At 32.6% G+C, this 9,547-nt stretch overlaps 1 protein-coding gene across 3 annotated transcripts in view; it reads left to right on the top strand.

The window, feature by feature from the left end:
* The first annotated feature begins 1,603 nt into the window (after nucleotides 1-1,603).
* LOC117927165 (sterol 3-beta-glucosyltransferase UGT80B1) overlaps nucleotides 1,604-9,547 on the top strand; it is a 30,855-nt gene continuing 22,911 nt past the window's right edge. The window contains exons 1-5 of one of the 3 annotated variants that reach the window (XM_034846586.1): nucleotides 1,604-1,784; nucleotides 1,866-1,965; nucleotides 7,029-7,100; nucleotides 8,587-8,680; nucleotides 8,896-9,035. In XM_034846586.1, coding sequence (XP_034702477.1) covers nucleotides 1,891-1,965; nucleotides 7,029-7,100; nucleotides 8,587-8,680; nucleotides 8,896-9,035 — 381 coding nt within the window. In that variant the 5' untranslated portion in view covers nucleotides 1,604-1,784; nucleotides 1,866-1,890. The remainder of the gene's footprint in view (nucleotides 1,785-1,865; nucleotides 1,966-7,028; nucleotides 7,101-8,586; nucleotides 8,681-8,895; nucleotides 9,036-9,547) is intronic. The other 2 variants (XM_034846585.1, XM_034846584.1) reach the window with 2 other exon arrangements.

The following is a 9,547-nucleotide window of genomic DNA, read 5'->3' as shown; positions in this document are numbered from 1 at the left end:
GGTTTTACAATTATTTTTAATCCGTCCCTATTTTAATGGTGTTATAATTTTAATATTATTTTTAAAATATTTTTTTTATCAAAACAACCCAAAACCACAGTTACAAACTGTGGTTTTACAATTTCTCTTAGAACCACAGTTACTAACTGTGGTTTTAAAAGAAGTATCCTTAAAACCATAGTTACAAACTGTGGTTTTATACTAACTTTGGTTTTACAATTATTTTTAATCCGTCCCTATTTTAATGGTGTTATAATTTTAATATTATTTTTAAAATATTTTTTATCAAAATTTTAATATTATTTTTAAAATATTTTTTATCAAAATAACTATAAAACCACAGTTAGTAACTGTGGTTTTACAATTATTTTCAATCCGCATCTATTTTAATGGTGTTGTAATTTTAATATTATTTTTAAAATATTTTTTTTTATCAAAATTACAATTATGTTGTAATTTTCACAAATATTTTTAAGGGGAACTCATGTGTAAAAAAGTATAGGATTTTAGAACTTTGCTTTTCACAAAATTTTTTTGTTACGACTGTTTTAAATATTTGTAAAACAAATAAATATTTTATTTACCATAAATATATAAATTTTTATGGGAATGCATGTAGACCAAATTATTTTCTCAAATTTTCAAGAAACATATGAAAAAATAAAGATAATATATATATATATATATATATATATATATATATATATTTAAAACAGTTGTAACAAAAAAATTTGTGAAAAGCAAAGTTCTAAAATCCCATACTTTTTTACACATGAGTTCCCCTTAAAAATATTTGTGAAAATTACAACATAATTTGTAATTTTGATAAAAAAAATATTTTAAAAATAATATTAAAATTACAACACCATTAAAATAGATGCAGATTGAAAATAATTGTAAAACCACAGTTACTAATTGTGGTTTTATGGTTATTTTGATAAAAAATATTTTAAAAATAATATTAAAATTTTGATAAAAAATATTTTAAAAATAATATTAAAATTATAACACCATTAAAATAGGGATGGATTAAAAATAATTGTAAAACCACAGTTACTAACTGTGGTTTTAAGGGAAATTATAAAACCACAGTTTGTGGTTTTGGGTTGTTTTGATAAAAAAAATATTTTAAAAATAATATTAAAATTATAACACCATTAAAATAGGGACGAATTAAAAATAATTGTAAAACCACAGTTACTAACTGTGGTTTTAAGGGAAATTGTAAAACCACAGTTTGTAACTGTGGTTTTAAGGATTTCTTTTAAAACCACAGTTAGTAACTTTGGTTCTAAGAGAAATTCTAAAACCACAGTTTGTAACTGTGGTTTTAAGGAAATTTCTGTAAGTTTTAAAACCACAATCACCAACGGTGGTTTTTTACACTTAAAATCCATGTGGATACTTACGTGGACAAAGAAGACTACTTTGACAAATATTTTTAAATGGATACTATTCTTATCATTTTTTTTTACAAATAAATTATTTTGGTCTTAAACTCTTTCTTTTGTACCTGAAAAGTTAAAGCTTGTACCAATCTCTCTTTGTTAATTCCAAACTTTATAAAGAGTTGTGGTTGAAGCTAGCTTTGATTACTTGTTTATGCAGGACTATAGCATGAGGCGAAGACCACACAATCCATCATTATCATGAGGACACCCAAATTGGAAGCCCTAGCTCAAACACTATTCAAATTGCAATCATACATAAGACTAATTTAATTGATTCAAAAGAAGGTTTAAACACAACATTATTTTGATAAAAGCCATTTAACATAATTTTAGGTATATTTTTTGCCCCCAAAATCTCCTTAAAAATATTGAAGCATAGTTTATTTTTCCATATTTATCATTCATACTCGACAGTGTAGAGAGGAAATGGGAAGAAGGCATGGAGGGGGAGGGGAGGAAACCAAAGGCTGTGTTCATGGCCTTCGGCACCAAAGGCGACGTTCACCCTATTGCTGTATTTCACTCTCCTTTCTATTTTTTTATTTTTATTTTTTTTCCTGATTGGTTGCTGGGAAAATGCAGGAAAGTAAAAGAAATTAGCAATTTGAGTTTTGAATTTTTTTTGATTGTTTGGGACTAGAGAAGATTAGAGCCTCCACTAAACTGTGTGTAAAGGCATATGGTTCCAAATATAAAAAATTTCCCCATTTTCTAGGCAACCAAACAGAGGTTTGTGTTGCAAATAGTTTAGCATAACAGCTGAAGAAACTCTAGAAAATTTTGGCTTAAACGCAGAGAATTCAGAACCGAGGTTTATTGACTCCGTAGCTGCAGAACAAAGGTTTTGGACACATGATAAACAGAATCCTGCCTATAATCTGTAATCAATGAGAAGAACCCTCAGGGCTTGTTTGGGTTTGAGATAGAAAATGAAGGAAAAGAATATGCTAAAAGTGGATTTGAATCAACTTTAAATTAATTTTTAGCTGTTTTACTTTATTTTCCTTGTTTTGAACGTCCATAGGACACGAGTAACTGATTAGTTGCATGTTTTCATGTGTTTTGGCATGTGGTTAGAGTTTCTTACTCTCCTAGCTAGAAAATAGAAATTCTAGTGACAGTAAAGTGATCTTTTTTCCCCCTTTGGGTGCTGCAATAGGGTAATATTTTTGAGTTCCATTTGATTGTGAATGGGTTCACATCTTTTTGTCCTTGGAGTTGTTTTAAAACGGTTTCTTATCAGGGTAGATGAATTACTATCATTGAAGCACAGTTGTTGAGAAGGAGAGGAAATACAGCCCGATAAAAATGTTCCTTCAATGAAAGGAAGGCAAGTGTCAAAGCGATGGGACTAGGACAAAAGAAGAGGGAACAATCCTTTAAATGGAGATTACAAAAGTAGGGATGTGGAATCTATGGAGAAGAACTCCATAGCATTGGCGATCAAAATACTCCATTGGGCTGCATTGTCAGCTGAGATCCCAATATTTATGAAGAGTCTTATTTTCGACTGTTGAAATTTTTGAAAAGGGAGCCTCATTGGTGATGCAAGTGAGTTGTTGTGTATTCTTAGTGTAAGTCTTAGTTTAGATGAATCTTTCTAGTTTACCTGAAAATTTAAGTATTCATGATATTTAAGGGTTCCAAGGAACTTAGGACAATTGAAAATGTGGAATTTGTTGATTCAAGTGCTGTTAGAGATTAAATGGAAAGGAGAAGAATAACTTAACTCTTCAAGCAGCCATGTGGTTAAGAGGAAAAGGTTTTTATTGTTGTATGAAGGCTATTATCTATAAAAGAAATGGTTAGGATGAATCAAATGGTGTATCTCTTTTTTGTCTTGGTTAATGGTTCCCTTTTAGGCTTTTTTCAAAGCTTTACGGGTTTGAGACAAGGAGACCCTTTGTCTACTTATTTGTTCATCTTAGCACTGGAGACCCTCTCCCGCTTGCTCTCTAGGGCAAAGGAAGGTGATTTTATTAATGGATTCCTAGTCAAAGGAAAAAATGTTGTGGGAGTGGAGATTTCTCATTTTTTATATGCAGATAATAAATTAATCCTTTGTGATGCTAGTAAGGAAAATCTAGAGTACCTAAATTGGATCTTCATGTGGTTTGAGGTGTATTTAGGGCTGAAGATTAAATTGGAGAAAAGTAAGTTGATTCTAGTAGGAGATGTCCCAGATATGGAGGAGCTTGCTGAGGTTTTAAGCTACAAGGTGGGTTCTCTCCCAACCACATATTTAGGGTTTCCTTTGGGAGCTCCTTACAAGTCTTCTAGGGTTTGGGAAGGGATGGAAGAGCATTTCCAAAAAAGGCTTGCTTTTTGGAAGAGACAGTATCTCTCAAAAGGTGGAAGATAGTTTCTGATTAAGAGCACCTTATCCAACTTATTGATTTACACCATGTCCCTTTTTGTCATCCCAAAGATGGTAAGGGCAAGACTAAAAAAAGATTCAAAGAGACTTTCTTTGGGGAGAGGGGACTTTGGTTAACAAGCGGGGATATGCCTTTGAGGGATTCTTTTCCGGATTTGTTTTTTTCTATAACCTTCTTAAAAGATGTTTGGGTGGTTGATGTTTGGGATGGTGGTAGTTGAGGCCCTAGGTTTATTAGACAGTTGAACGATTGAGAGTTGGAGGGAGCATATGTCTTTTTTGGGAGGTTGCATGATTATACCATCTCTTTGGGTACTGATGATATTATGGCGTGGTTGGAGACGAAGAATGGTGACTTTTTAGTTAAGTCTTTTTATTCCTCCTTGGCAAGTAGGAGAGCGGAGCTTTCCTCATGGTGTAGTTTGGAATTCTTGGGCTCTTGTAAGAGCTAGTTTTTTTGCCTGGGAAGCAACTTCGGCCAAAACTCAGGATCAACTCAAAAAGAGGGGTTTGAAAGATGCATAACAAATGCTATATGTGCAAAACAGAAGAAGAGACGGGTGATCATATATTCCTACATTGTTTGAAGACTCGCATTTTGTAGTAGTTGATTTTTGCTCTTTTTGATATACAATGGGTTATGCACTCTTCAGTGAGAGGGATGCTCTTGTGTTGGGGCGGCTCCTTTGTTGGTAGAAAAAGGAAAAAGGCTGGGGAAGGTTGCTCCTTTTTGACTTTTTTGATCCATCTGGAGGGAGAGAAATAGGAGAGCCAAACAATTAAAAGTTCTTTTTTGTATCTTTTTTGGGATTGTGTTAGATTGTACATTGGGTATGGTTCTATGTCACTATTAGATTTTGTGGATTGGTTAAGCTCTTCTTAGGGTGCCATTGTTGGTTTTTGCCTTTTCGTGCCCTCTTGTTCTTTGGTTGTTTTGTGTACATCGTGTATACCTTTTTTTTTTTAAAAAAAAAAAAATTAATAGAATCTTCATTTACCTATAAAAAAATTCTATAGAAGAAATAATTAATGTTTCTTTCTTTCAACAGCTTTGACAATAAATTTGAGTGCTGGAAAGTAAAATTGCAATCCACTTGTTACAAGGTTTTAAAAGCCAATATGAACTGATATATCAAGATTCTAAACTACAGATGTGTGGAAGGAGCTGTCATGTTTATGTGATGAAAGTGTTTGGTGGCTGGCCTGTAGAACATATTCAGAATGTCATTTAACCTTTTCCCTTTAGTCTTGGGTTTTATCAAAGTGAAAGACATTATCACAATGGAGAAAAAAAGGAAAGAACCAGAAGTATAGTGAAAGAAGTTGCAATCAATGAGAAAAAAAATGGTTCATTCTCATTTGGCTGCTTGCAGAGTACATATTGAAAAGAGAGGTATTATTAGAGTTGGACAACTGAGTTAGTGGAGTGTTTTTTCATTGATGGCACTAGTTCTAAATTCAATGGAAAAGAAGCCTAACAGAGTTCAAAAAATTGAAGCAAACGCTGAGGTAGAATTTAATCTTGATCTAGTATTGGCATTGATGAATCAAACATTAAACATCCAAGGAATGTTTTATTTTTGTATGAAATTACATGGAGGGATACTGTGGTCAAGGATATACATAGATCGGGAACTTAAACTCCATGGTTGACTCATGACTCTGCAAAGCTGGTAAGCTCCCACTAACTTAGGGCCTGTTTGGGAGTGGTTTTTGTAAATGTGCTTTTAGCTTGTAATGCTTTTGTTGGTAATACTTCCATTAGAAATAGTTTTATTGGGGATAAGTTAGTATTTGGATATAGACCAAAAATGTGTTTCGAAAGTGTTTTTGGTAATGGATTACATAACAAAAAAGTGATTTTTAAAAGTACCCAGTAAATGCTAGTTCAAAAATTAAGTCAAGTGATTCTCTATATTTTTAAAAGGCTTTTTTACAACTTTGTCAATCTTCTACTTATTGTATAAAAAACACATTCAAGCATTAGGAAGTGCTTCTAACCCTTGAAGAATCACTGCCAAATAGACTCTTGTTCGAGTCCTCCTTAGTGGGAAAGGTTCAAACCAAGATCCTGTGGTTGAGTGGTCTAAAATATCCAAAGGAGACAACTAGCTCTCATGCTCTGCAATATCTGAACAATTTCATCTTGTATTCTGATTGTTGCTAAGGTTGGAGAAAACATCCCAAGTTCGTAATGCACGAGGGGAATGCAAAGATATCCCATAAAGAGAAAAAAAAAGAAAAAAAAAAAAAAGAAGAAAAAGTTAAAAAGCAAGCCATTTAATTTTGAATTAAATAAACAGCTAGAAATAAACTAAATTCTGTTGTCTCCTGCTAAGGGGTTAATTCATTCTCGGGGAACCTTGATGGCTGCAGTTACTTCCTGAAAAAGTGTAAAAGTAAGCAAGAATGAGTGCAGATGCCTATCATGCAAAAACATATTAACCTGGTCCATGCAGCAGATCAAGCTATCAAAATGTCCACAGACCACAGATGACTAAAATAGGTTTTGTACATAAAAAGAAGGGCTTTTGTACATAACCCGTTATAGATTTATTTATTTATTTATGTTTAATTTCAGCTTCCATTTGATACAAGATTCCTGATTTGGATGTTATGTCACAACAATCTGATTCATGTATATAGCCACATTGATTGTCTTTGACCAATAAGTGGTTTCATATATTGATGTTGGGTAAACTATGGAAAATACACCTCACGCCTAAACAAAGCAATGGAATAATTCTAGGTTCTGAAAAATGTAATCTCCCTTTATATTTTATTTGATTCCATTTAAGTAAAAAAAAATTTGGACTGAAGTTTCGTAAAGCTATAAAAATTCTATTATCAAATGAAGTAGAGTTATTGGATGAGAAAAATTTCTACTATCGTGATCTGTTGAATTCATATGTGCGTTTTGTTTCCATCAGGCTCCATGATCTAAAATCTACTGTATTTTATTTGATCCATGCTTTGGGGAAGAAATTGCTTACAAATGGTCACCTCAATTTTCTTGGTAAACTTTGGCTAGTGCAGGATTCAGTCACTATTGACTGCCACTACATGGCTTTTGTTTGTCTGTTGGATGATTGCTTTTCGTGCTTAACATTAACAGTGCTTCTTTTTTATAGAACCTTTTTCCTTCTTCCACTCCTACAAAGGCATTGCTATGAGATTTCTAACTGTGATGATCCTTGCAGGCCATTGCTTCAGCTTTTGCTAGTGACCAAAAACAGTACCATGTGGTTCTAATAACTCATTCAGCACACAAGGTTTGCATGATAACCTTTTCCAAATTTGGGGTTCCTCCTCTATGGATTTTCTTTAGTGGTGCAAATGCATATTGTCCATGTATCAATCAAACAGTGAATCAGACCATTGTATACCCTATTGACCTAAGATTGGGGTTAAATGTCAAAAAGGAAAATTATATTGAAGTGTGAGAGATACCTTGGGCTGTTCCTTTTCTTATTCTCCATTTGCAGTGAATGATCTTCCAAATTGACTAGTAAAATATGGAGCTAAGTGAAGGGCTTCTTTTGTAGGGATTGTTTTTATCCCCTTTTGTACATTGTGTCTAAATTTTGTTTATCCTTGATCTGCATAGCTATCTTGTTAGGTAATTCTCCTTTCATTTTTTGTCCTTTGTTTTTTTGGAAGGATGCCTCATCCTTCGCTTGCACTTTAAAATCTGTATCCATGAATTGTTTTTTTTTTTCATTAGAAAAGATACCTGCATAGGAGATGAGAAATTTATCTTGGAAGCCACCATGTCATTCTTACTCAGCTTCTTGGCTAAAATTGAATTCAAACTTCAAAATGCAAGTCCTGGTGATAGGGTTTCTGCCACAGGAGTGTAGTTTTAGGGTTTGTGCCCCAAAAGCAAACTGTATTCAACATTTATGTAAACAATAAATGTTATTATTTGTTTTGAGAATCATTTGACCATGCATTCATTATTATGAATTCATGGATGGAATTAAGGTCCTTAGTTATTTTGTATATGATTTAGATGTATGGAGTGTAATCATAAATAGAAGACCAAAACCATAAGTGCCCTATAAATTGTAAATACTGTTAACACTTGGTGATAAAATTGATATTTTATCTGGAATGTAAGTCACCAATTTCTATGTGATAAGGTCACTTCTCTTGGTCATTGAAGTGAAGAGTTCAAATTGGCATGTTACTGCATTTGGAATGTACTGATTAGCTATGAGAACCCATTTTAATAATATTACTGTCATTTAAATATATGTTGTTATAAGTGTTTGGTAAGTGTACATAGTGGATATCATTGAAGTGGTCAATAGCTCAATAACTTGGATGGCTAAGCTTACAGGGAACATATATTTTCAGGATGAAAGCTGTGACATGTTTGAGCATAATATGTAAAATTGTCAGAGAAAAAAGACAGAGAAAAGTAAGATAATTTATGAAAGGAGTTGAAAATGTTGTGGGAAGTTATCTGTGGATTGATGATTATGTAATTGCGCTATTTTATTATTTTTATTTCTTCTTCTAACAATAAGATGAGGTTCTTTGTGTTGCTGCATGTGTGAGAAAGGATATGGGACACTAAGGAGAGCAATCCAAATTCTTTTCCCTCATAGTTTTATGTAAAACTCCGAAGGAATTGTTTTCATTTTATTTTATTTATTTCTTCTTCTTCTTTTTCATCTTCTTCTTCTTCTTATTATTTTGTCTTTTCTTTTAGGGTCTATTGCTGATGAGATTGATTTGTTGATAATCTTGCAGAACCTAACTGCTCATTTGGCAGGAAAAAATGTTGCTTATTTTCCAATTTCATCTCCACCAGTTCTTTCTATCCATGAAAATCATGACACTGAAGGTTTTGATTGCTAACTTTGTTCTTCAGCTTGTCACTTCATTCTATAATTATAATGTTCTATTTGCATGGCAAAAGTTGGTTCTATTCTTGAGCTTGTGATTTTACAATTACAATGTTCTATTTACATGGCAAAAGTTGGCTCTGTTCACAGCATAACACAAGTAAACTGATGAATGCTTTTCCAATGTCGTAAGTGATCTTTTTTACTTTATCAGGTTCCCTGGAGTCTTTTTCTCTGCAGAAAAGAATAATTACAAGAGAACATAGACAAGAATGCTTTTCAGTGGTTGAAACGATCTTTGGGGAAGAACCAAGCATGGAGGGTGATTTTATTGTGATAAATTTCTTTGCATTGGTAGGTTTATTTATTTATTGTTAATTCTAAAGTTGAAGGCAGCTTTTAGTGCACGTTCAAATCATCTATATAATGAAAATCCGAGGAATTTAATAAAATTTGGATACTGAACTATAAAATATGTATATTAATCCTTTAGTTGTGTTGGGTTTATATATTGGTTCTGATGGAGTTATTAACCTGCCATTACCAAAGGCAATTTTATTTCAAAGAAAGCTTTGTATGAAGAGGGAAGACGACTTCTAAATGAAATTCCAGGGGATGTTTTGACAAGTTGATAGTACCCATTTGTAATTTGAAATGTAACAAGAATTAAAACTAGTTCTCTAGCACAAGAAAACAAAGCTGTGGTTCTTTTCTATGAAAACATACAATCATTGGGGGGAGGTTAGGATGAAGAGACCTTGTAAATCATCATATTCCATTACGAAAGGAAGAAAGGAAGCTTTGTGAAAATAAATTTAAAACCTATTTTAGAGGGTTTTCAAAAATATTGAGGGATATTTTACTTT

Source organism: Vitis riparia, chromosome 12 (assembly GCF_004353265.1).
Source record: "Vitis riparia cultivar Riparia Gloire de Montpellier isolate 1030 chromosome 12, EGFV_Vit.rip_1.0, whole genome shotgun sequence".
In the NCBI taxonomy this organism is placed as follows: Eukaryota; Viridiplantae; Streptophyta; class Magnoliopsida; order Vitales; family Vitaceae; genus Vitis; species Vitis riparia.
Note: the sequence above shows the minus strand (reverse complement) of the source record. Positions and strands in the feature narration are given on the sequence as shown.